The sequence below is a fragment of the Lactuca virosa genome, chromosome 9, assembly GCF_052849685.1.
Source record: "Lactuca virosa cultivar CGN04683 chromosome 9, Lactuca_virosa_CGN04683_v6, whole genome shotgun sequence".
Taxonomy (NCBI): Eukaryota; Viridiplantae; Streptophyta; class Magnoliopsida; order Asterales; family Asteraceae; genus Lactuca; species Lactuca virosa.
This window is the reverse complement of record NC_136434.1, coordinates 119,342,029-119,369,110: the sequence shown is the minus strand read 5'-3', so window position 1 is coordinate 119,369,110 and position 27,082 is coordinate 119,342,029. Positions and strand designations below refer to the sequence as shown.

The window sequence follows — 27,082 nt, the reverse complement described above, 5'->3', positions numbered from 1 at the left end:
ATGGGACCCCTTAGTGATGGGAGTTAACTATCAAGTGAATTAATCTTATTATCAGTATTTAATTTGTATTATGCAAGACTTGATCCCATATTAATTTTAATGGTCATGATAATTACTTGGTGCACAAAATGGTCATATAATACAATCTTACACATTAAATTTAACTACTTTATAACTTAGTCCTAAGATTTGGTATATCTCTGGCCATGCAGTCTTATAATTCACAAAACAAATATGATTCAAGTAACATAGTTAGAATGGTCATAAAAAAGAATGTAAAACTTATCAATAAGTACTAAAGATAGAAACTTTAACAAATAAAGATCTTTGATCAAGCAAACAAAATAAATTAAACGACCAATAAATCCAAATCTTTCAAAAAAAACCATAATCTAAGGGTTCATCTACTCTAAGCGAAAGTATAAGGGGACTAGTCCATAATCTCATAAGAAACAAAAAGAAATCATAACAAAGTTGCTAAACATGATAACTAACAACAAAACCAAATGATTTTCACTTGAATCCACCCCTTGATTCTTCAAAATCTCGTTCCAATATTGTTCTCCAACTTCGGAATTGTTCCAGAAGGGTTTCCAGTCGTTATGACACGGCTCTCACTTCGGGGTTATGTTTAGGTCGAAGGATAATGTCTTATATTGACAAACCTAATTTACACGACTCGTAATCTGGCGAAGTCTACAGCTTGTACGCGGCGTGGGTTATGCTTGGATGTGACGTGTTCTCCGACATTTATCCGTATCCTCTCTTTGGGTCTTTATATGCTCCAATTAGCTTCCTTTTTGCTCATCCACAAATTTATCCGTAAATATCAATTCAGAGCTTTATAAGTATCATTTATATTCTAATATATCAAAACATAGCTCAAAATATTAAGATATTACATGAAATGTATGTACAATTATAGCAATATAAATACTACCAACCGCACATATTAACTACCAAATTTTTTTAGTTTGGTTGGTGATATATTGTTTGATTCTCTAAAATATATTTTTGCCAACTTATCCTTGTCAATATTATTTTGCTTTGAATAAAAGAATATCGTAACATTACAATAAATTTATAATAATACACAAAAATAATATAAAAAAAACTACTTAATTTTGATATTTTTTTACTGGTCACGTAGATTTACAGTTTTAAAACTATGAAACTATCAAAAGAATTTGTTACATGGATTTACAGTTTTACCCTTCATGCAAATGGGAATTTAGTGGTGGTTCATATTTGAAGAAACATAGAACATAAATTGTCAAAAAAAAAAAAAAAAAAACTTCAAATTCAATCTTGTATTCAAAGGAATAATCAATCAATTCCGTTTTCGATCTTTCAATCACGCAACCGGAAGAGCGTTTAAGAAATCGCTAGTTAAATTTGTATAGCATCGATCGCCATCGAAAATGTTGTTGCCACCATTGATGAATTCCATGAGCTTCTTTGAAATTCTCCGATGGACGATTATTCACCGTCATATAAGCCGTCGGTAGCAGATGCAACGGTTCCGAATCCCTCCCCACTGCGCCGGAAACAAGACTTCTCATAGTATATCTGCTCGCGGTCCTCTCGATTCTTCCGATTCTTCCGCTTCCCTCCATCTTCATCCTATGTTCAAAATACCCAATGTATTCCGCACAGATCGGATCTGATGGATTCACAAACATATACGGCGTCCAATCAGACAACACAACAAACAGATCTTCTTCTGGATCTTTACGGTAAAGGTTAATCGCCTTTGCAGTTCCGGCCTTTAAGAGACTACCGGCGATACGGACGCCATGTTTCAACGTTTGGTTTTTTATCATCTTCTCGATTGGAAGCGAGAGGAAAGGTGGATTGAAGAGATACGTTTCGAGTTTACATTGAGCCTTCATCATGTTCCTCCCAGCGAGCATTGCCATAGACGCACCTAACGAATGTCCGGCTAACCAGACGTTTGTTGGCCCCACCGTCATTACCGTGTTCCAAACGGCTTCAAAAGCTTTATGAAATCGTGAGCTTTTTTCGAGTTTATTAAAAATTAACTTGATGTTTAGTTTCATATCTTCAGATCTCGTTGTAGATTTGATTGTGCCTCGAAACGCTATCACATATTTCGGAGGGGTCGGGGTTGATTGATAGAAGAATGGATGTGCATATTTGAGCTCGAAAATAGCTCCAAAGTAAGAAGAATCCTTATCGTCTACTAGAACGTGAGACAACTGAAAGTGAAATCCTTCCCACCATGGAGGAGCGTGAGCATGAGCATCCTGTTGAATGCTTCGACGTTGACGATCCTTTTCCAGAATTTTAACTCCTTGAACAAGGCTTGCAACAAGGGATCTTCGATGAAACGTGTTTCTCCTGTAAAACAGAATCGAATCAGTTACTGGATAAATCAAATCAAATATTTCATGTTAAAAATAATGATGCATACCAATCGAAAGAATTTAGCAGGTGGAGAGGTCCTGAAACATGAAAGAGTTCTCGCTGTATCTCCATTAGTGAGTCGAGCTTCTCTTTGAGGTCAGTTTCTTCTGTAAACTTGCAATTATATACTTACAAAGGAAATTTCGTGACAGAAGCCAAAGTATTACTCATTGAAATTTCGTGTATTTTGTAATGTATCTACAAATATATTTTTGAGAAAAAAAAAATTAATTAATATAGGTTTGAATTTAAAGGATCGACTATGTATATACAAAACTCAAACTTATAAGGTGGTCCCCATTTGCAACTAGGAATTGACAATCAAGAGCGATAAGAACGGTATAGTCAACATTGTTGTGAAGCCTGGTAAGCACCAAGAACCTTCTTAATCTCCACCATTTTTAAGGGGTCGTGTTCGATGTACTAAACCGCGTTGAGGTGAAGAAAAGCAGAGTAAGAAAGAAGAGTTGATTGGTTGGAAAATGGCGTTGCACTATATTGTGGTAACAACTTGGTTTACCATAGCGGGAGACGTGGCCAGTGTTCCCGGCGTTATAATGCCGTTTTGGTGTGCCACCTCACCTGTACCGACGTTTTTGTGACTCACACCGGATAGTCTAACTAATTTTTAGAATTTATTTTAGAGTAAATTACATAAATCGTCCCTCTTGTAGGTTTTAATATGTTCGTTTACTCGTTTAGTTTCTATTTTTAAGAATTATCTCGGACCGTCCCTCGTTTGTTTAAAAGGTGCATGTTTCATCCCTCATTAGTTTAAATTTGTACGTATCCTTTACTAGACATAAAATGACTATTGATGCGACCTGGGCTCCGACCACCTTGGGGGTGAAAGCTGTGCTCGTCGGAGGAAAACCTGGGAGGTCACAAAGAGAGAAAGTCGTCAGCCGTTCTCCGGGAGGAGGTCCTGGGAAAACGCTCCGACGGTCAAGTTAGTAGTGTATTGGAGAGGAAAGGGCTAATAATAGGGAGAGATAGCTTACATCTCAAGGCGAGTTGATGGTCCTTTTATACTGAGGGTCCTCCTTGGTCCGTACGAGGAACAAGGACTGCGATCCCGGCAAGATCCGCCGTCCTTATTGGTGAGTCGTGTTCCTCGTTGTGTCAGGTCCCACGATTGGTCCAGGCGATAATGCTCTGGATGTGCTCTTTGTCGCCTGGAGTCGTTATCCTTGGACTGTAGTGGAGGGTGGCCTTTGGCGGGAAGAGGCTTTCCTCGCGGTCGTACTGCTAGAGTGCCCGACCGTTGGGGGTTCCACTGGGGCGCCTAGCAGCTGGGACGGCCAAGCTGGGCCTGGCTGGGCCTCGCTGGGGATTCTCAGCTGGAGGTTCCTTGGGGATTCTCTTAGCCCCGGCCCGTTCTGAGGGGCGTGTCATCAAGTCCCCCAGTCCAGTAGTCGTAGCGTTTGCTAGCTAGCTATGATGTTCTGCACTTAACTGTTGGTATACGTGTCGCACCCCTGTTTTGTCGTCGCTTCATTTTCGGCGATGTGACTGCTCGACGTGCGGGGCGGTTACGTCAGTCGTGTCAGCGATTTTCGAAAATCCCACTCTTTCCCATCTATAACTTGCAGAAAAGGTTTCCCTGATCTTTTACCTTCCTCTTTTGTTTCTTCTTCCTTCTCTTCTTTTCCGGTATCTTTTCTATGGCTTCCTCAACGGGTTTGGTCCCCAGTTCTTCCGAATTTGCCACTCTTCAGGAGGCTTTTGGCCTTACTCCGGCCGGCGGAGTGGAGTTCCCAACAGCTGGGGCTGTGATTACCTCGCCGCCGCCTGGAAAAGTGGGCGTTTAGCTGAAGACTTTTGATTCCGGCCTTCGTCTTCCTTTAACTGACTTTCAACAAAGAACTGCTCTGTCGCAACGGCTGTAGTATTCAGATGCTGACCCCTAGTGTTCACAAGATGGTAGCCTTTGAGATGATATGTCAAGCCAACGACATTGTTCTCGATTTCTTTGTCTTCAAGTTCTTTTTCCGGTTTCCAGCTACCAACGACAAGTATACTTTTTCTGCTCTTTGAGGTCACAACCTTGTTCTTGACAGCAAGCCGCCCAAGAATTGGCAGGATAGGTGGTTGTGGGTTAACCGGGATCTGCTTGTGTCACAACTAGGAATTCTGATACGCTGTAAACACTTAACAAAGAGTGACATTGTAGTTAAAACTTGAAAACATGTATTGTGATTAAATCAATGACAACAAAATTCCTATACAAGCATTCAAATAGTCAACAAAGATTGGAAACCCTAAAAATCCCGATTTAAGTTCATTTTTGGATTAGGATTTTCTTATTGGGCCTAATGGGCCAATAAGCTTCCAATTTGACTATTTTGGACTTAGAACCCTTAAATGGGCCCTAATTGGACCCATATGCATGAAACTTAATATTGTGGGCCTTATAAGCCTAAAATGAACTAGGTTATATTCAATGGGCCTTATTGGGCCATAACAAATCTAAATAGCCCTAATGGGCCATAAAACTCATTCCTTGATTTATTTTGGGTCGTGAGCCATCTCCAAAGACCAATTGGGCTGAAAATCATTTAAATGGGCCATATTATGGACTTAAGCACAAAAAGGCCCAACTTCTTTCTTCCTTCTACCCCTCTCGGCCCAACCACAAAACATAGGGAGGAAGAGTTGACTTTTTACATGCCACCTCACAATTATATTATGGTCTTCCATGCAACATCTCATATCTCCAAGCAACCATCCTTTCACTCTCTCTCTTCTCCCCTCTTTTTTCTTCTTCGGCCGAGAACACCAAAGAAAGACACACACACCTCACAAATTCTCTCCAAACACTCTCAAAGAACACTCTTGCTTCTTCTTCAAAAATTTCGAGATTTAAGAGCTTTTCAAGTAGGATTTTCCATAAGAGCCATCATCTAAGGTAAGTTGATGCTTAAATCCATGATCTAATTACTTCATTTCATCAAAAATCTCCTCTTAATCTATTCAAATTCGTGATCTTGCCTCTTAGAACTCATCTAAGCCAAAGATCCTCCAAGAAGCTTGCTAGGCCGAGAATAGCATCAAACTTCTTCTTCAAAACCGAACCCACAAACTCAAGGTGAGTTCATACCCCTCTCTTTTCGGTTTTCATAAGTTTTATGGGGGAGAATACAAGTAAAATGTGTAGATCTATGTGTATGTGTATGCTATGTATGATTTTATGCATGTATGTGTGATTATATGTGTTTATGTGGTAAATATGTAACAAAAAGGGAAGAAATCACGAAATCTATGGCATAAGAAGGAAAACAAACATGATCTAAGTTATATTACACTAAACAAGTCAAGAATATTACCCTCTAAGATTATGATAAACATATTGCAACATAAAACCCATTTTTTGGGTTAAATTGTCAAATAAACAAAAGTTGGGTTGAAAAATTACTATTCACGGTTTTCTCAAGGATTAAAAGAGTCTAAACAGTAAAAATAAGTGTTTTTATGAATATCATACTCTTTTAAAGGTTAGAAATGAAATTTATGGCTTAATGGGCCAAATTTTGGGCTTTTCGGCCCAATGAGTCAAAATTGCGAAAAATCAAATTTTCAAGGGGTTGAATGATAAATTTCACAAAACAGGAGGTAAAAAGTGTAAACAAAACCAATTCAGGGGTTAAAATGCTTTTCTTATCCAAAAAGGATCAAAAATGTAAAGTTTTTGGATTTTGGGCCAAAATTGTAAAAGTTGCAAAAAGTTTGGGCTTTAACCGAAAAACACTTTTCTGGAAGGGCTAAAACTGGCAAAGAATAAGTTTTGAGCTAAAAATATCACTTGAACAAGTCTATGGGTCAAAAGTGTCAAGAAAATGGTTTAAGGGCTTAAAATGTCTTTTTTTTTGTATAAAGGACTAAAATTGTTATTTTTATTAAAAAAGGGCTGAAAAGGGTCAAACCAACATTTTGGAACCAATTATTTTATTTTTAAGATATTGAGTCAAAAATACCAAAAACTACAACTCATGAAAATTTGAAAGATGAATATACGTATAAATCCAAATATCGTTATAAACAATCGACCGGTCTCGTGTCGATACAAAGATAACAATCGTCAATCAAACTTTCCAACAATTATACTATACCTAAAACAAGTAAACATCCAAATAGTTGGGCCTGAAAGATCCTAATCATGCTTATCGGACCTTCGTGGCCCATTGACATGACTTTTGGGCCTAACGCTAATAATAATACATGTCTTCTGGGCCTCTTGTGACCCAATTACATGTTTAAGGGACCCTCAATGGCTTATATGTGCTATTGGGCCTTGGTGGCCCATTAGCATTGCTAGTAAGGTCCAAGTTTAATCAAATATGAAATGGGCCAATGTGTCCTTTGTAACCAACAGCCTTAAATAACACGCGTAATTAGCAGGACCTTGTATGCCTCTTCTCCGTGTCTGTTAGGCTTATTTGAAATCAAAGTAAACAAATCCAGGTCGTTAATCAACAGTAATCAATTTTGTTTGGATTAAGTGAGTAATAACGGGCGACACCTCTAAGGGTCGTTCGTAGTCTGTAGTTATAATCAAAGTCTCCTGGAAGGAGAGCGAGAGTTTGTGTATAGATCTATACGGGGGTGACTCCCCCACACCTCAGCTGTTCGCTACAGTTAGACTCGGCCAGTCTAGGGCGACAAAATCTTAAGATCAATCCCGACATGCATTAGGATGCCAAGACAGACGAACTAGTCATTATTATGCATGGTTATAACGACTCACATAATTAATTAAATCCAATACCATCCGAGTAATCAAGGAAGAGTAATCAAAATCATTCGTTGTGGCGGTATAGCAATTTGAAAAACAATTATATTTTTATGTTATCGGAAAACATCGGGTTTTTCGAGGAAATCAACACCACTCGCTTGTATTTTTCTATAACTATAATACAAAACTCCCTTTTATACACGTTTTGAAATCATTCATGCATCAACTTATGGATCTTCACACTTTGGTAAACAATTGTCTTTTCAGAAAATATCGGATTTTCTGGGTTTTATAAACTACACAAATCATTTTTATCACAACCTTGCTTATGAACTCACCAACATTTCATATGTTGACGTTTTTCAAAATAACTTGTATTCTCAGGTAACAGGTAAGCTGCAGGGTAATATCAAGTATGTTAGGAAGCTATGTTTTGAAAACTCTTAAACAATTTATGTTATGGGTGTGTAATATTTAAAACAATGTACTCGATGTGAACAATATCAGTTGTAATGTATTGATGCATGGTGATGTTTATGTTATGATTCATTTATATCCATTGTGATGATATTCAATTTAAGTCATGCGAGCCCTCGGGCGTTTCCGCCGTCTGGTTTCAGGGGTGTGACAGCTTGGCCAGGAGTACCACCGGGAAAATGCTTTGTCAGATGTCACCCCTAAATTGTCTCCCCATAACCAGGCAACCGTCGATCTCTTGCGCACCCTTCAAGTTGACATTGATGTGTTATCGGAGGTGTTGCTTGCCGGCGTCGGAATGAGTCCCAGTTGGCGTGCCCGGAGGGAAATGTCGGTCTTCTAAACTGTCTCTAATGGTGAGTTGTTCTTACTTTCCTTCTTCCCCCTCCCCCTTTTTTAGAAGAAAGGAAATTGTTTCAGGCTTTCGTTGTTGTTTACCGCAGGTACCGAATGCTCTGTCTCCATGAACTTCGCCCTACGAAAGCGGTACCAAGGGAAGTTAGAGCACCGGGTGGAACCTCTTCACGAGGTTCTGCCTCTGCCCCGTCGTTTGAGTGCCCCTGCTATGGCATCGCCACAGCCAATAGGAAGCTCTTCAGCGACGGGACACCAGCCGGCTCCAGATGTTTCCTTGTCCCCTGCCCTGATACCTCGTCCTTCGGGTGAGGCTTTGACTGAGGATGTGGTGGATAGCAAGGATGAGATTATTGCCAGTGTCCGTTGTGTTGCAAAGAAACGGAAAGTTGTGCAGGTTATGAGTGAGCCGGTGTCCGGGGGCAGTTATGGCCAGATTAGCAGGCGTGTGGTGCAACGCCGTGGGCTTATGCGCCTGCTATCTTCTGCGCCGTCTCATCATGGAGATGTTTTGGTAATACCCGATGATGACGTTCAACAGTCTGAGGGTGTTGAAAGGGCGTCCCAACAACCCATTGTTCCTGTTGTAATTGCTTTGAGTCCTTGCGCCAATCCTCGATCTTCAAGGGATAGTGTCGAGCGGTTGCACCATGAGTCTTCCGCTGCGGGGGCTTTTCGTAGTGCCCCTGTCTTTGTTCCGGGGTGGAGTCTTCATGCCGATTCCCATTTGTTTGTTCGTTCTGCTACTATGGAGTTTACCCAACATGCCCTTCTTCCTGTTACTATTGAGGATATGGATGTGATGAACAATGTCGCCCTTGCCCACAACTTGGCTTATGCTGCAGAGCAGGCCATGGCTTATCTAGCCGCTGGCTCTCGTCGTATGCAACAGTTTGACAATTTGGAGCGTGCACATTCTGCTTTGGTGGCGAGCGAGGCGAGTTTGAAGGGGTGGGTAACGGAGCTTGAAGTTGTTGCTCATCTATTGGACCAGAAAAAGAAGTCATTGGTGTCAGAGAAATTGGTGCTGGAGGATGTTCGGAGCTCGTTGGAGGCTCGGGTGGAGTTGCTGACGCGAATGAATGAGGGTCTGGTGTTCCAGAATGAGAGCCTGGAGCGCGACCTTGCTAACTGTGATCTCTAGTTGGAGACATTGAAAGCGGATCGCGATTGGCTACTTTAGGACGGGCTTGTGTGTGTGATGGATAAGCTCATAGAACACCCTGAATTTGCTGGGGGGGGGGTATCAGTCGCATTCGTCATGTTGCGTTTGTTGCAGGTGAGGAATCGGGTCGAGCAGGTTTGAAGGAACAGGTTGATGTAGGGACTTATGATCCATCTGCCAGCGATTCTCGCTCGAGTCATTCCTCAGCTCTGGATGATGCCCTGCTGGCTTTTGCGACTATGGATTTTGCAAGTCTACTTGGGTTAGGTCATCTTGATGTGAATGGGGTGACGGCGCTATGTGTGTTTGATGTGGTTGAGGATGTTGTGGGGGGTGCGGCGGCGGGTCCTACTGGAGGGAATGGTTCTGGTGTGGATGGTGGGGGTGGCGCGGCGGTTGGTGTTGTTGGAGATGGTAATAGCGGTCCAGGTGGTTTTTGAGGTTGCTTAGAGCTACCCTTTGGGGTGTGAAGAATTTGATGAAGCTTTGTTCCCCTTTCTGTTTTTTTCCAGTAATTTGTGGCGTTCAAGACCTTTATTGTGTATGCTGACAGTGTTTTGCTTTTGTATTAACTGGCAATGGCTGTGTTTGCTTTTGTTTGCTTTGGCGCTACTTTTCATTGTATTGCTTTTTTACTGATTGGGCATGTTTGCTTGTTCTTGGGCATTTTTTGTTAGGATTTCAGGCATACTAAGCCTCCTGTATAGATTTTTTGTTGCTTGTTACGACTTTATTCTGAAACTTGTCGTTTTGTTGCTTTGTGTGTGAGTATGTGCGTGTGCGCGTGTGGATTCACTAAGTATCCTCTGTTTTTCATTTTATCATACATGCCCACGGTGCATAATATATTAAAACCAGTGCATTTTTCTATTGCCATTATGTAATCCTAATACATGCTAGTTTTTTATGCACTAAGTTTCCCTATCGGACTACACTAATCGTCCGCCTGTCGGTCCGGTTGATCAGTCCAGTCGGGGAATGTTTTACTAGAACTATTTTCCCTTCTGTGTAGGGGCTTGTGGGTTCACTTAAAAGTGGAACTTTCTTAAGTTCCTTGCATTTCATGTTCTCGGGATCTATCTTCCCTCGGTTGTCTCTAAAGAGTACGACCCGTTACGGTGTGCCTCTACCACCTTGTACTACCCTTCTCACGTCTGGCTCAGCTTTCCGCGGGGCTGCGCGTGGCTGGCCTCATTTTTTCTGTAGGACGTAGTCTCCAACACGAAAGGCCTTGTCTTTGACTCGCTGATTGTAATACCCCTTCGCTATTCTTTTGTACGCGGACTGGCGTATGCTTGAGCGTTCTCGTCGTTCCTCCAAAAGGTCTAAGTTCTCCCTAAGGTTCCTGTTGTTTGTTTGCTCCTGACAGTATTCCATTCGTATCGATCCTATCATCATTTCTACTAGCAGCATTGCTTCGGCTCCGTAGGCTAGACTGAACGGTGTTTCCTTCGTGCTTGTTTGCGGCATGGTTCGATATGACCAGAGGACTTCCGATAGTTCATCTACCCAGTTGCCCTTTGCTTTGCCAAGTCGTTTCTTGATTCCATCCAGCGTCCTATTAGACACCTCTGTCTCTCCGTTGGCTTGGGGGTGTGCTACCGACGTGAATCTTTGCTTTATTCCTCTCGATACACACCAGTTCCTGAAGGGGTTCTTGGCGAACTGCAGCCCGTTATCGCTGATCAAGACCGTGGGTGTTCCAAACCTTGTTATGATGTTCTTCCACATGAAGTTAATCATTTGTTTTCCAGTAATACATGCTAATGGCTCAACTTCTATCCATTTCGTGAAGTAATCGACTGCCACGACCAAGAACTTCACTTTTCCTGGTGCTTCTGGGAAAGGGCCCACGATGTTGATCCCCCATTGGTAAAAGGGCCATGGGCTAACTATGCTTGTCAACTTGGTCGGGGGTATGCCTTGTACTGGCGAAAAGGTTTGGCACTCCACACATACTCGGGTTAATTTGGTGGCATCCTGGTGTATGTACGGCCAATAGAGCCCCATGCGTAGTATCTTGCTTGTGAGTGACCTTGCCTCCTCGTGGGCTCCGGCCGATCCCACGTGGGCTTCTTGGAGGGCCTTCTTCCCTGACTCGTTGTCTATGTATTTGAGCCACAGGTCAGTGTGGCCTTTTCTGTATAATGCTCCTCCCAAGATTGCGTACCGAGGAGCCCGTATCCTTATTTTTCGCTCCTCCTCGTGGTCGTTAGGAAGTATGCCATGTTGTAAATAGTCTATAATGGGTGTCATCCAGCTAGGTCGTGTCGTGGATAGAGAGTCGACTTGGCGTTCGTCGATGCTCCTTTCTTTTAGCACTTATACCAGAACCTCCTTAGAGAGGTGGCCAAAACATGTTGATGCAAGTTTGCTTAGGGCGTCTGCCCGTCTATTGCTTCCCCTCAGAATCTGCTTTATGGCGAAAATCTTAAGTGGGCCCGTAATCCGTTGGACTGCTTTGACGTATTTCTCCATTTGTTTGTCATTTGCTTCAAATTTTCCAGTGACCTGGTTGGATGCCAGACGTGAATCGGTAAGAACTACTATCCTTTCCGCCCCCATTTTTACTGTCAACCTTAGGCCAGCTAACTGGGCTTCGTATTTAGCCTCATTGTTGGAGGTGTAGAAGTCGAAGCGTAGGGCATACGTAATTTCTTCGCCCGTGGGGCTGGTCAGGATCAAACCCGCTCCTGAGCCTTCTTTGCTAGAAGCCTCATCCGTATAGAGGGTCCACTGCTAATTGGTCTTCTCTTCTGAGTGACTTCGTTGGGTGGCATCCGTCTTTTCCTGCTAGAGCTCCCCCGGGATTTCCAACAGGAAATCTGTCAGTGCCTGTCCTTTGATGCTCACTCTGGGGTGGTAGCTGATGTTGTGCTCTCCTAGTTCTATGGCCCATTTTGCAAGGCTTCCAGATGTCTCTGGTTTTAAGAGTACCTGTTTGATTGGGCAGCTGGTCAATACTTCTATCCGGTGGGCCTGAAAGTACCGGCGAAGTCGCCGAGCTGCGTAGATTAAGGCGAGCAGCAACTTCTCGATAATTGGGTAGTTGATTTCTGGCCCCTGTAGGGCCCAACTCACAAAGTAGACCGGGAGCTGTCTTCCTTGCCTTTTGACTACCAATACTGATGAAATAGCATCCTTTGAAGGGGATAGGTAGACCTGCAACGTCTCGCCTGGTACCGGGCTGGCTAGCGTAGGGAGTGTGTGCAACGCCTTTTTTATCTTATGCAACGCGGATTCAGCCTCCGGCGTCCATCGAATGGTGTTCTTCTCAATGCATCCCTTGAGCGTGTGAAATAAAGGCATGGCTTTCTCGGCTGACTTAGAGATAAAGCGATTGAGCACTGTTAGTTTACCATTCAACCCTTGGGCGTCCCTAAGTGTGCTTGGCGAGGGTGTGTCTTTAAGCTCATCGATTTTGATTGGGCTCGGCTGGATTCCTTCCTTTCTCACATAGTATCCTAGGAACTTCCCCTCTTCTACCCCAAAGGTACACTTTGCGGGCTTCATTTTTATCTTAGCCTTTTCCAAGGTTCGCAATGTCTCCTCTATGTCGTGCAACAGTCTCTGTTCGTCCAAGCTTTTGATGACCATGTCATCGACGTAAACTTCGATGTTTTTGCCGATTTGATTGGCAAACAGAGAATTGACCAGCCGTTGGTAGGTTGCTACGACATTCTTTAATCCGAATGGCATTTTTGTATAGCAGAAAGCGCCATGATCTGTGTAGAAGGCTGTCTTCTCTTCTTCGTCCTTGCTCATTAGGATTTGGTGATATCCCTTTTATGCATCCAAGAAACACTTCCACTGGAACCCTTGTAGAGACTCCACCTTTTGGTCTATTTCCGGCAATAGATAGTAGTCTTTGGGGCACGCCTTGTTGAGGTCCGAGTAGTCAATACACATGCGCCAATTACCATCATGTTTCTTGACCATTACTGGGTTGGCGATCCATGTTGGGAAAATCGCTTCCCTGAGGATCCCAACGCTGGCCACTTCTGCATTAATTGCCTTTTTTCGATCTCCTCCCTGGACTCGCTTCTTTTGTTTTACCTTTTTGGCCCCTGGCGTTATCATTAGCTTGTGTGCTATAATCCCCCGGTCGACCCCCACCATGTCTGTGGGCGTCCAAGTGAACACGTGTTTGTATTTTTGTAGCAGTCGGATCAACGCTTGCCTTCCGCAGGGAGGGCAGTTCCCACGTTTACTTACTGACTTGGGTACTCCCAGTTGATTATCTCTCCCCCCTGCTTGATGAATCCGGCTTCGGCCTCTTGGCCTCGGTTGAAATGTCCTTTAGTTGCATAATCTCATAGCATTTGAGTTCCCTTGGAGGAGTGGCTAAGATTGTCCTTGGGCCTTGGCTTGTGCTGAACTTTACTATTCCATGAATCGTTGATGAGATTGCCCCAAATTTCAGTAGGGCGGTTCGTCCCATTATGAAATTGTGCTCAGATGGGTGTTGTATGAACACAGAATCAACAAGGGCGGTCCCCCGCTTGATCTTATCTTGACTAGTAAGTGTGAATGGTAAGTGGATCGTACCTAAGGGCCACAGGCTGCGCCCTGTGAATCCTGTGAGCTGGCCTGCGGCTGGTCTCAATCCCCTTTTCCATGCGTCCAACAACAGCTAGAAGTAATGCCCGTAGATGATGTCTGCGGAACTCCCCGTGTTGACGTATACCCGGTGGATCATGGTATCTCGAATGGATCCCTAGATAACGAGGGGGTTGTCTCCTTTCCACCCGGCTGGGCTTGGGTCGGTTGTAGAGAAAGTTAACCCTTGCATGGTTTTCGTAATGCTTCGCACGTTGTTTGTGCACTCCGCTCCCCCCCGCTTATCATGAGGATCTCTTGTCGGTAATTTGCCGCCCTGTATTGTCTTTAGGTTTTCTGCATCGAACTTAGCTCGCAGGCTTTTGGCGATTTCTATCACGTTTCCCTTCAACTGCTTTTCTTCCATTTCCTGATTTAAGACCAAGCAGTTGACCGTGTCGTACGTCCTACTCTTGTGGTATTCGCAATATCGTGTCTTAGTACCCTTCGCTGGTGATTTTTCGGCAACGGCATAAACTTTTGCTCGTCTTCCTCGCCTTTCATCCCTTGCGAAAGGTCTGAATCGTCTATATGTTCACCTGTCTCATCTTGAGAACCTACCCCCCGAGAGTCGTGGTGGGAGGTTGACTGGTGGTGCCGTTTCCCGGCCGAGGAAGACACGGCGTTGAACTATGCTTGTTTTGACGCTGCACCTTTTTCTTGGCGTAGGAAACGCTCCACTCGCTCTTTTAGTTCTGCCCTCGTCTGAGGTTGTTTGGCCATAAGTTTCTGGGATAGCGAACCCGGAAGTAACCCCCAGGTAACCGCTCCTGCAATCAATCATTCATCGTGCCCCGAGATGTCTAGTGTTGCCCTGGTGAACCTAACAAAGTAGTCCTTGACTGTTTCCCCTTCCCTTTGCTTGCACACGATAATGGAGTGACAATCGCCTTTGTATTTTTGGAGTTGCATGAAGTTGGTTAAAAAGAGGTATTTCAGCTGGCTAAAGTTGCAGATGCTACCAGGGCGTAGCGTTTTGAACCATGTCCCTACGTTGCCGTCTAGGGTGGTAGGGAAATACGTGTACCATAAGCGTTCGTCTAGCTTGAAGGACATCATCGTCCATTCATATGTGTCGATGTGGTTGTCCGGATCTATGGTGTCGTCGTATGTTTTGAGGTGAGGTAGTTTGGCGGTGTTGGGGATCTCATATTCCAGCAATTCTTTCACGAACGGTAACGTGACACTACATGAAAGGCAGTCTTGGTTCGGAGTCCGTTGGGCAAAGTGGTATCCTGGTTGTTGCATTGCCAAGAATGGTTGTACCAGCATGTTATTGTAGGCCGCAAGGTCTGGTGGTGTTGGGCCATAGAAGTTTTGTGGCTGGAATGGGGTGGGAAACGTGTGGGTCATGGGGATTTGCTGGTAGGGCGTGAATGGCGGTGCCGACATGGCTTATGTCACTAGCGGTGGGTGGTTTTGTGCTTGGAGAATGACGCTTGGGCCATTAATGGTGTTATTCGTCGGTGTTGTGGGCGTGAGCGAGGGCATACCGTTCAACGGTGGTGTTATGAGTGTCGTTTGCCATTGCTCGTTTGCGGTGTGCATGGGTGGTGGTAAGAAAGTATGATTGGCGTTGTTTAATCCGCTGGTGTTGGGAAAAAATAGCGGAATAGGAGTTGAAATGGGCGGATTGGGTCCGCCATTGTTAGGGAATAACGGCGAGGTTACGCTATTCAGTGTGGGTATTGGTATGTGGGTTGTGATGGAAGGCGCATCTATTGCAAGGGAAGGTGGCGGGCCACAGGATGGTGGTGCCTCATAAGTCGCGCCGGTCATCTGAGGTGGTGGTTTATTGGGGTGTTGGCCGTCTCTAGTGAGACCATTGGGCGTATCGGGCTTTGTGGTGTTTCCGATGGCTCGCCGGCGGCCTCATTCGTCATTTGTGGTTGTGTTAAAGAAAAAAATGGGTTTACGTATCTGTTGTCACACAAATGGATGGCGCCAAATGATGCTACCTGGGCTCCGACCACCTTGGGGGTGAAAGTTGTGCTCGTCGGAGGAAAACCTGGGAGGTCACAAAGAGAGAAAGTCGTTAGCCGTTCTCCGGGAGGAGGTCCCGGGAAAACGCTCCGACGGTCAAGTAAGTAGTGTATTGGAGAGGAAAAGGCTGGTAATCGGGAGAGATAGCTTACCTTTCAAGGCGGGTTGATGGTCCTTTTATACTGAGGATCCTCCTCGGTCCGTACAAGGAACAAGGACTGCGATCCCGACAAGATCCGCCGTCCTTATTGGTGAGTTGTGTTCGTCGTTGTGTCAGGTCCAACGATTGGTCTAGGCGATAATGCTCTGGATGTGCTCCTTGTCGCCTGGAGCCGTTATCCTTGGATTGTAGTGGAGGGTGGCCTTTGGAGGGAAAAGGATTTCCTCATGGTCGTCCTGCTAGAGCGCCCGACCGCTGGGGGTTCCACTGGGGCGCCTAGCAGTTAGGACGGCCAAGCTGGGCCTCACTGGGTCTTCTCAGCTGGAGGTTCCTTGCTGGGGATTCTCTTAGCCTCGGCCCGTTCTGAGGGGCGTGTCATTAACTATATTACCCTCACTATTTTATTTTTAATTTTATAATTTAATTTGTATTTAAAAGAAATAGAAACAATAAATTCCAACCCCATCCTACCCACCCCACTCCAACCTAAAATCTTAATCTAATATGCCATTATCTCTCATTTTCATTGTGCAGCTCAAAAAATCACTAACACCACCAGACTACTATTGTTGGTGCATCGACCACCACCACCGCCGGAGAACTGCCCACCACCATCGCTGAATCACCATTCACCATGATTTTCATTGTTCAGAACCGCACACACACACACACACACACTCTCTCTCTCTCTCTCTCATCCTTCGATCGGATACCCCTTTTTCTTCGATTGACACTCTCTCGTCTCAGATCTAAGAGAAAAAGGGGGGGGGGGGTGGTGGAGCTTGTGGCGGTGTTTGGTTTCCAGGAAAGGTAAAAGGAAAAGGTGAAAGAGAAAAGGGGGGGTGGGGGTGGGGGGTTGGGGTGTGAGTGGTGATATTTATTTTCTTTTTTAATCTAAAAACAAGGTTGTAAATGTCATTAGGCGGTGGACGGGTGTTCGGTTTGGGTTAAGTGACTAATCGTTCTAGGCATGGATTAATCGGCGCCTAGGCGGAGACCCTTAATTGTTATATAATTTATTTTTTAAGATTAAATATTACCTACAGTAGAACCTCTATAATTTAATACTCAGTAAATTAATAACCTCGATAAAATTAATAATTTGTCCGGTTCCAACTTGGGACCAATACAAAATTGGACCACATCGATAAAATAATAAAATAATTTTTTTTTGAAATTTCATTGTAAATATATTGGTCTCAGAGAAACTACAAATTAATAATTACTAAAATATTCCAAAATTCTAGAATTATCTAGTAAAAAATAAATCTATGGTCACTTGTTTTTTTTTGTGAAGTTCAAATCTAAATTGAGTTCATCTTTCAATCTCTCAATTGCACTTAAGAGTTGAGGTACTGTATTCTCGTATCGCAACAAAAAGTTATGAAGAGTTGTTGCTGCTTGCAATGTTTCTTTCCGAGTGACCGGTTCAAAAGGTACTAATCATCATCAACCAAATTTTGAACGGTATCCGCGATAATTTCTTTAATGCTTTGAACCTCGTAACATTCATTAGTTCGTTGATTTTTTAACACCTTTTAGTTTAGAAACCATAGTTGATGTGATTTTAAAATTTATCATTAGACATTTTATAGTGATCAATCTAGATCTATGTACATTGAACTTGACAAGTTCATTAATGTGTGAATGTACATGAGAATTTTGAAGGTTCTTGTTTCTGTTTTATTCAAATAGGTAAAATGAACGGACATGAAAATTTTGATGGTCGATGCATTAATTTGAGGGTTGCTCACGAATATAAGTCAACTCTTTAAATTAATAATTTATTAATTTATCGATATAATAATATCTTGCTGAATTAATAAAATATCTCAGTTCCAACATTATTAATTTATAAAGGTTTTACTGTATATCCTAACAAAATAAGTACAGAACTATAATACTTTGGCATATTTAGTCGTCTAAATATTTAAATCAATGGATATAATAATTTTTAGACCGATTGAGAATCTTTTTAACACTTTAATCATCAATCATCATAATTTAGTCATCCAATATCATAAATTTAAGTAATCATGGATTTTTTCTTTGAAACTTTTGGACTTTTTTATCGACTTAGATCGTATAGACTGCCTAGGACCGCCTAGGACCGCCTACAACCGCACAAGACCGGCTCCGTCTAACTCAAGCATTAATCGGAGACAGTAAGAGGCCGCATATGTCGATTTTTAAAACACTGCTAAAAATGATAAATAAACATAAAAATTAAATAAAAAAAACAAAAAATAGCAATATAGTCATTTCATGTTTGTAGGGACGAAGTGTGTACCTTTTTACGATATAAGAGGCGATCAGAATGTATTTTTGAAAATAAAGACTAAACATATGTTTTTGTACGGGAAACAAATCATGCAATTTACTTGATATTTTATAATATTAAAACTACTAGCATTGGTTTGGTATCAATAGTTATCATATTTTGTATATTTCTCTTAGTAATTTATCATTTAAAATAGGAGTAAATTACACGAATGGTCCCTGTTTTAGGGTAATTTGTACGTTTGGTCCCTAACTTAATTTTTTAACTCGGAAGGTGGCTACTGTTTGTTTTTGTTACGCGCTTGGTTCCTGCCTTACCTAAAAAGACTATTTTGCCCTTGGTTTTTTAATTTATTTAAATAAACACACCCACAACCCCACATCTCTCACCTTACCTTACCTACCTCACTATTTTTCTTTATTTAAATAATAATTTTTTTAGGTAAGATAGGGACCAAACGCATAACAAAAACAAACTATAGGGACCAAGCGTGTAACAAAAATAAATAGTAGAGACCTTCCGAGTTGAAAAAATAAATTAGGGACCAAACGTACAAATTACCCTAAACCATAGGGACCATTCGTGTAATTTACTCTTAAAATAGTCTAACATAAAACCTTGATAATAAAAGGATTATAAAAACTAACAAAGGTGGAAGGGCCTAGTACAACGATGTGTCATATTTTTCATATTTATTAGAAACAATGAAACTACTTTAATTTGCAAATTGTTCTTGATGGAGTTTGTAAAATCAAAACAGAGAAATTGCATATGAGATCAAAGATAGTTTCATTAAGGCCGAAGGGTGTGGCCGCGGCCTGGGACCGCGGTTTGTGCCACCTGGACCGCGCACACCGCCCCCAGGTTGCGGTCTTGTGCGGTTTTGGCCGCATTGCGACTGTAGAATACCGTGGTCTGTGATTGGTTGGGGATATATTTGACCGTTGAATGCTTTTTTTTTCCTATATATACGTATAAACTTCATTTGTTTTTAACCACAATACAACCTCTTCTCTCTTAATCTTTTTTAAAAAAAATCACCAATCTCTTTCAAAAATGTCATCTTCTTTCGATCTTCATTTGTTTTTTAAGTTTTTTGGATTATTTTAATGTCTTTTTTTTTGTAATGCGATGTAATGTTTTTTGAATTTTTAATGTAATATTTTTTTAAATTTTCAAGTAATGAAAAATTATGTTTTTTTATTAAAAAAGAAGTTTTAATTAAACTAGCTAAAAAAACAAAAATAAAAGAAAATAAAAGTGTGTCACCACTCCCTTGGTGTGGCAAGAAACCACACTTGTACGGTTTCGATGGCACCACTCCCTCCAGCCTAACTAAATTTGATGCCTTCGTGTCAAAGAATTACCCAACACTCTTGACATCAACCTATGTAACTAACTATGTAATATTAGCCTTACACGTGTCTGTTCTCCTTATCTCTCATATGGTAAACCTTTCCACATAATGACTTTCCACATAATGAGCTTGGACCGATCGATGATATGGACATTTAGTTGTATGTTGATTTTTAGATAAATTATACGAATGATAATTATACTTTTGCGTAATCTGTACGTGTAGTCTCTAAAATCCTTTTTTAACTAATGATATGGACATTTAGGCCGCCTTTCTACGTAAAATATCCTTTGATTTTTGGGTAAATTGTATGAATGATCCCTATGGTCTAGAGTAATTTGCACCTTTAATTTTTAAAACTTTTTTAATTCGGATCATTCCTACAATTTATTTTTGTTTCAGATTTAGTTCTCTATTGACTTGAAATGACCACATTACCTTTCTTTGTATCTTTAACCAGCTTTAATTTATTAAATTAAATTTAAAAAACATTAATAAAAAGAGAACATGATGTCAACATCGCAATTTTCATCCCACCTTAGCCTAAATGATTTCTTTGGTATCTACAACACCACTACCGCCACCACCACTCGTCTCCTCCACTATCACCATCGTCTGTCTCCTCCTCCACCACCACCCAACCTATAGAAAAACTTACCGTTAAAATTTTAACAAGAAATTTATGTTTTTCCTTCATCCATAGCAACATGAGAATCAAAATTATTTTGACATTGAGATGAAAGTTTTTGCCACCACACCTTATAACCACTCAAGCAAACACCCACAAACTGCTATTTATAAATATCAAATATGAGTTCTTGCTAGCAAAACCAACATAACGGAAATCTGACACCATATGAATCACAAAATGTGTTTCGGGTTGATATTTTGTTTTCCAAAAAACAGAAGATAAGAAAGAAGCATGTTGTCGATTGGGCTTATAGGTGCATAGAATTGTAATTGATTTAGTCGTTGGTCACTAGCAGGAGGAGTTTACGGTCTTGGTGGGAATTGGTAGTGGTAATGTTTGTCGGTGGGCATGAATCAGTGGCCAAATATGCAAATCGATGGTGGTGGGAATTTGAAAATCAACAAAGTTGTAGGGTACACCATTGGAAACTAGTTCCCACCCACCTGAAACGTTCTCCAACGACGTTCTGGCTACCAAATCCTAGCTGACTCTCTTTTTCTTTCTCCTGATGTTGGTGACGTTCCGGACACCAAACCCTAGCCGACAGTCGTTTTTTTTCTTGCAGATTTGACAGTGATGGTTGGTACTATGAGTCGTAAATCCGAAAACGATGGTTTCATATTTGTCGTCGAGGTGGTTCCGTGAGATTGCACACAATGGCGGATGACCTCGTTGCCGGAGGTGATTGTGGTGCCTCCGATAAGAGACTATTCGTGTAATTTACACTTGATTTTTTTATGTTTGCACAATAAAATATGAAGAAAAGTTCCTTTTTATATTTTGTTTTCAAAAGAATTTTTTTTAAGTCTTCATAAAAGAAGACCGATGATGTTGATGTTGGTGGTGGTGGCGGAACTGGTGGTGGTGGTGGTGGAGTTAGGGGAGGTGGGAGTAGCGTATTAACAGATATTTTTCCCATAGTGAATTTACAGACATCTCAATAAATATATGTACACACACAATCAAATACAACGGCACCAATTATGGGCTAATAGCACAGATACATACAAAGCTAGGCAGTTATAGCGGTCCAAAATCAAATATCGGTCAAGGGCCGATATTTGAGATATAGGTTATCGCGGTGGGATATCGGTATTTTTATATCATGCATAATTAATTTATATAAACATAAAACATATATAAAAGTAATATAAAAAGTCAAAACTCAAAACTATCCATGTTCTAAACATAATCTTACGTAAGTCATGAAATCTTCCTCCAAGTCAACATCAACCAAAGCATCCAACTATTTTATCTAGATCTTCCACATCAACTCTAATATCATCATCACCATCATCATTTGAGAATTAAATATTTAACACATCAACATGATCAAACCTATAGAAACTAGCAAGTTAACACTTAAGTATTTAACAATTAACATAACAATAAGATCGGTTAATACTTAAAACATGAGTTTATGACCTAAAACTAACAATTAAGTACTTAACATAATAGCCGATTCAGTTAAGTTAAGACCATAAGAATTAAGGCCATGACTTAACACTAAAAAAAGCAAGTAAAATTACTTAACCGATATCCCACCTGGAAATCACCTGAAATTATTGGTTAAATATCGGTAAATATTACTGATTTTTGCGGTCCGATATTTTGGACCGATATTTGACACCGCTATTTTGAAATGTACCGATAACCGATATCCTCCCACCTAGAAATCACGTGGAAATCGCCGATATTAACTGCTTAGATACAAACGTATATAATCGTATACACTAACATAGTGGGGGTGGTCGTGGGAGTGGAGGAGGAGGCGGTGGTAATGAAAATGGCGGTGATAGCTGTGGCAATGGTGATGGCGAGAATTGTGGTGGATAAACTAATATCACATAAGGTTAAAACTTAAAAAACGTATTCCAAAATCAAAAAATAATTTTTCTGTCTTTTGGAAAAAGAAGTCAAAAAGGCTTTTTTATGTCTTGTCTTTTGAAAAAACAATCAATATTTTTCGCAAATATATTTTCGCCCGCAGACGTAAGAGGTTAAAACACTTTTTTCCAAGAAACAAACACTACCTTAAAGTCATGGTTTTTTCTTTATCAATGTTCAGATCGTGAAGAAGAGGCTTGTCGTCAAGCCTAAAGTCTATAAACTTTGCATTGTAGCCTCACAATATACCTCACATTAAATAAAACGAAAAACAATAGAAGGGGGACTACCATATACCATTTCAAAAGGATTTGTATTGGTGGATACATGGAAGGCAGTGTTGTGCCATAATTCGGATTAATGTAGCTAAATAGACCATGTTTTGGGCTAGCCTACAATAAAGAATCATAGTTACGTAACCAAACTCTAGCTAGCACCTTCGTTTTCCCCGTCGATTTATAGGTGGTATACCGAACTGAATTTAAGTTTGTTGCCTTGTAGTGTAAACACTTCGTGTCATAATTTATATAAAAACACGAGTCTCGATTAAAGTGAAATGTTTGTATTTTGAAATACAATCTAAAATAACGAGGATAGTTTTCAACCTTTTGACTTAGGAAGTATGTTGATAAAATCTTAGTCGTGGCGCAAAGGTAAACGTTAAGTCACGGCGCGATGCCACTTTCTGTATAAAACCCCAGTTTTGAGATTTGGAGCCAATTTAAAGGATGCTAACATATAGGGTACCCTTTTATCCTCAACCTCCATCTTCAGAGTGAAACCCTTGCCTCCTATCTTCTTCTCGTTGTGTTATTGAGCTTGTTGTGTACTTCTTGGTAAAGAATGAAGCATTTTATGTCAACTGAAGCTTATTTATAACGTCCCAAAAATAGAGTGAATTTTTCATTTTTAAATTCAATAAAAACCATTCATTTCATTCCATCAAAAGATAATTAGAGTATAAATGTAATCTCAAACATTAGAGTAAAAACATGAAACATATAGTGCAAAAATCTTTGGTGACTTCAATGTAATCAACCCTGGCTCTTCCTTTTGCTACAAGAAGTACTTGAACCATTTAAACTTGACACCGTAAGCACAAAGCTTAGTGAGTTCCCCAAAATACCACATACAACCATACACAAAGGAACGGGTTTGTTCCAACCCAAGTGAAAGCTATGGGCTAAATCATAGTCTTACAATTACTTCTTGCCATGGGCTAAATCATGGTCTTTCATACAAATGTCACGAGCCAAGTCGTGGTTTGGAAATAGTATAATTAATTTGGAATTAATTGAATTATTTAAAAGTGAAGGGACTTGGGTTGTTATTGTTCAACGTTGAACAAAGGAAGGCTTCCAGAACCTTCCTAGAGGGACGGTTTTGGAGGAGCCTGGATAGGGTTTGTGGAAGCTTCCTAATGATAAGGATACTGAAGGGTTTTGAGCAATTCTAACACTCCTATGTGTACATGCAACCCTAGAAAACCTTGGATCTATGTTTGTCTAAGATACATGCAAAATACACTTTTTCCAAGGTTCATAAACCTATCTAGCATACATGGGGAACTTTAAACTTAAAGATGCTAGAATTACATACCTTGTAGTTGTTATGATTCCTTGAAACCTTGACAGCCTAGCACCCCAAGTGTGATGCCTCCAATGTTTCACACAACACCAAATGCTTTGGAATAACTTTGAGAGATATGTAGAACACTTGAAAATCGGCCTAGCCCTCTTGCAACTTCTTGTGTATCCGATTTTGGTGTATGACATGTTCTTTATATAGTGTGTCACATCTAGGGTTACACCATGTAAACCCTAATGTGGCATGACTCTTCATTTCCATGACCCATGGGTTTGTAACTCCCATGGAGCCTCCATGGAGCATCCAATGGGTTTAACCCAACTTGATAATCCATGGAGCCTTTTAGCCCACTATACAAGTTATGGATTATTTACATAATCAACCCATATATTTAATTAGTCACTTTTTGATCACTTAATTAATCCTAGATTAATTCTTGATCAGTACTAATTAAATAATACTATTAATATATTAGAACTTATAACATATTAATAAACCACAAATGTTATTTCTCTCATTTAGTCTATCCAAATGCATGATGTCATGCAACCCAAATGGACCATGTCGGGTCGGGTCAAGTACATACCAGAAATAGTTATGGACTTAGACACCTTATCCAACAGTCTCCCACTTGGATAAGTCTAATAACTATAACTGCAAGTATGACTTCAGGAACCGACCAGCAATCGTAGCTCTTTTCAAGGTTTCTCGGAACTGAGAAGATGATGATACGCCATTTAGATAAGTGATCATATAATCCTTTGTTCTAGATATCAGCCGGACAAATACATGGAACAATGTCTTACTTTTGTCCAGCAGTTTGTTTTCCGATTTCCGATTTGTTTGACATAGAACTTAATTGAACACATCAACTTAGTTCTGACCGGGCCCGGTACCTAGGTCAAAAAAAATCATCGAGGGGCCCAGATATCGCTTCTAATCCAAGAAGGAACAGATAAACTTCGACTCATATGCTTGTTCTACTACTTGTTAAATTTGATGGGTTTTGAGCAATACATCAATCCTATGGTGTACATGCAAACCCTAATAGCTTTGGATCTAGTTTGTCTAATGAACATGCAATTGATTATCCAAAGCCATAAACCCTAGATCTAATAAACTATAACTGAAATTAGGGATTAGATCTTACCTTTGATTGTTATATAGCAATAACAATCAATCCTTGGCTTCAGAAAGCTTAGTGCCTTAAGTGTTGCACCTCTAATGGAGTCACAAACACCACTAAGCAATTGGATGAAGGAGAGAAGAGAGAGGAGGCACCAAAAACAGCTGGAAACCCTAATCCAAGTGTTAGCCACGTTTTTGGTGCCCAAGGGTTCCTTATATACTTAGGCTATTAGGGTTATCCAACAAGGAAACCCTAATTTGACTGCTTAAGCCCTAAGCAGCCCATGGGTCCCTTCTGGAACATACCTTGGACGATTTCTAATGGGCTTCCCATAGAATTCGTCCAACCTATATATTATTAGGTGATCCATAGCCCAATTGTAATTATCTTATAATTACAAATCCAGTCCCCTAAGTTTAATTAATCTCTTTTAGCCACTAAATTAATTCTTAATTAATTCTTGACTAATATTAATTAAACAATATGATTTCTCCTTTAATATATTATTCTTATAATATATTAATAAATCATAATTAAACCTTTCTCTCCTTAATTCATCCTACATATTGCTATGGTGAAGGCAACCCAAAAGAACCATGCTCATAATCGGGTCAAGTACATACCAAAATAGTTATGGACTTAGACACTAATCCAACAGTCTCCCACTTGGATAAGTCTAATAACTATTTTGCATAACTTCAAAACCTGATCAGCAATCGTAGCTTTCAAAAGCCGTTGTCAACTCTGATCTTATCAGATACGCGTGTCCTTTAGATAAGGGATCATATATTCCTCCATTCTCAATATATCGTATAGACATGAGACATGGATTTAAATCATTCTCTCTGTCTATGTATTGTTTCCCGACTTCCGATTCATGACGACTGACAACAGACTACAATTGAACACATCAACTTAGTCCCGGCTTGGCCAAGCGCTTAGGTGTCATCACTAAATCATCGAGGGGCCCACAGATATCACTTTTATCCCACTTTGGGTAAAAGGAATGGATAAACTTTGACTCAAATGCTTGCTTTCACCTACTAATCAAATCACACACAACAATAAGTTTTATAACACCAAGTTACTGGTGCGTTTACTTATCATCAATGTGCAACCGACCAGCAAATAACAACTCACACGTCTCGGTTTCAAGAATATACAATGTTATCGTCTCACTAATCACCCGTGATAAATCCATGAAGTGATTCAAGTGAGCGTGGGTTTAATCCAATACTTTAATCTTACTAAAGCACTCATGAACTCTGCAGCAAACTTGTGCTATGTCTAAACACTTTAGACAATCTGCAGACAGATTCATGACAATCTTCCTTCATACCTACTTCCAACGTATGACCGACTGTGGAGGTTCGAATAACCCAGTTATTCTGGAAGTCAAAACATGCAAAGTGAAACGCAATAATAATATTAATCCTATATGGCCCCAAAACTTTTGAGCGTAAATAAAAACACTTTTATTTAAACACCATATTGATTACTCATTATTCATTGCTTACTGTTTCAGAAAATCAACTTATTAATCGAATTATAACCACAATTGTCCCATGCTCCAAGCATGCACACTTTGGTTTCATATGGTCCATACTTTGTGAAATAGATCAATTGAAAAACTTTTCCAATGAAACTCATTTCACAATCCCCAATCCTTATTATTAGTATAAGAATACCAAATTCTTGCCACTTTTAGAATATGTCAGATTCTAACATTTTATGCAATGATTCTTTCGTAATGTCATAGCACAAAAGTCATCAAGACTTGGCCAATGAAATCACAAAGTACTCTATCAGAAATTGTTACAAAACAATTATATAGATGTGATGTCTCTCACTCAAAGTACATTCCTTCGAACATCCTTTTGCATAAAAGTTTCTAATCTACATAGATTCTTAATTTCCAACTCCCATTTATGGAAACATTTCCATATTTGCTATATGACAACTCATTCTTAATAGAATCTTATCTATTCATAATAATGTCAATATAGTCCATCCAGTACTATACTTCCAACTACTCACAAGCGACAAATTCTCAGTGAACCTCAGATCGTCCTTTGATAGTTGTTTAATTATTTTAGTCAAAACCATTTCTAGTCCTTTTTCCCTCTTAATGACCTAGGTATTTGGAAAATTTTAGAATGGTCAAATATTATAGCATATGCAATCGATCCTTTACCCGAAGCGTATTGGACACGATGCATAATGTCTCACATAAAGACGTGATACTTTATCATC

General features: G+C 40.5%; 2 protein-coding genes across 2 annotated transcripts; one reads left to right on the top strand and one right to left on the bottom strand.

Annotated features, from left to right (window-relative positions):
- Positions 1-1,286: 1,286 nt before the first annotated feature.
- LOC145135574 (GDSL esterase/lipase At4g10955-like) lies at positions 1,287-2,615 on the bottom strand. The gene is made up of 2 exons (XM_079069831.1): positions 2,435-2,615; positions 1,287-2,361 (listed from the first exon to the last, which is right to left on the bottom strand). Exons 1-2 carry the CDS (start codon positions 2,497-2,499, stop codon positions 1,386-1,388), a joined length of 1,041 nt encoding a protein of 346 aa, XP_078925957.1. The 5' UTR covers positions 2,500-2,615; the 3' UTR covers positions 1,287-1,385.
- A 5,176-nt stretch (positions 2,616-7,791) lies between these two features.
- LOC145141296 (uncharacterized) lies at positions 7,792-9,469 on the top strand. The gene is made up of 2 exons (XM_079074590.1): positions 7,792-7,992; positions 8,080-9,469. The coding sequence occupies exon 2, from the start codon at positions 8,100-8,102 to the stop codon at positions 9,132-9,134; it is 1,035 nt and encodes a 344-aa protein (XP_078930716.1). The 5' UTR covers positions 7,792-7,992; positions 8,080-8,099; the 3' UTR covers positions 9,135-9,469.
- Positions 9,470-27,082: the final 17,613 nt, after the last annotated feature.

Excerpts from the sequence above, each read along its gene's own strand:
- LOC145135574 (XM_079069831.1), bottom strand. The coding sequence starts at position 2,499 with ATGGAGATACAGCGAGAACTCTTTCATGTTTCAGGACCTCTCCACCTG. Across the intron at positions 2,362-2,434 it reads CTGCTAAATTCTTTCGATTG|GAGAAACACGTTTCATCGAA; the intron begins GTATGCATCATT and ends TCTGTTTTACAG.
- LOC145141296 (XM_079074590.1), top strand. The coding sequence starts at position 8,100 with ATGAACTTCGCCCTACGAAAGCGGTACCAAGGGAAGTTAGAGCACCGG.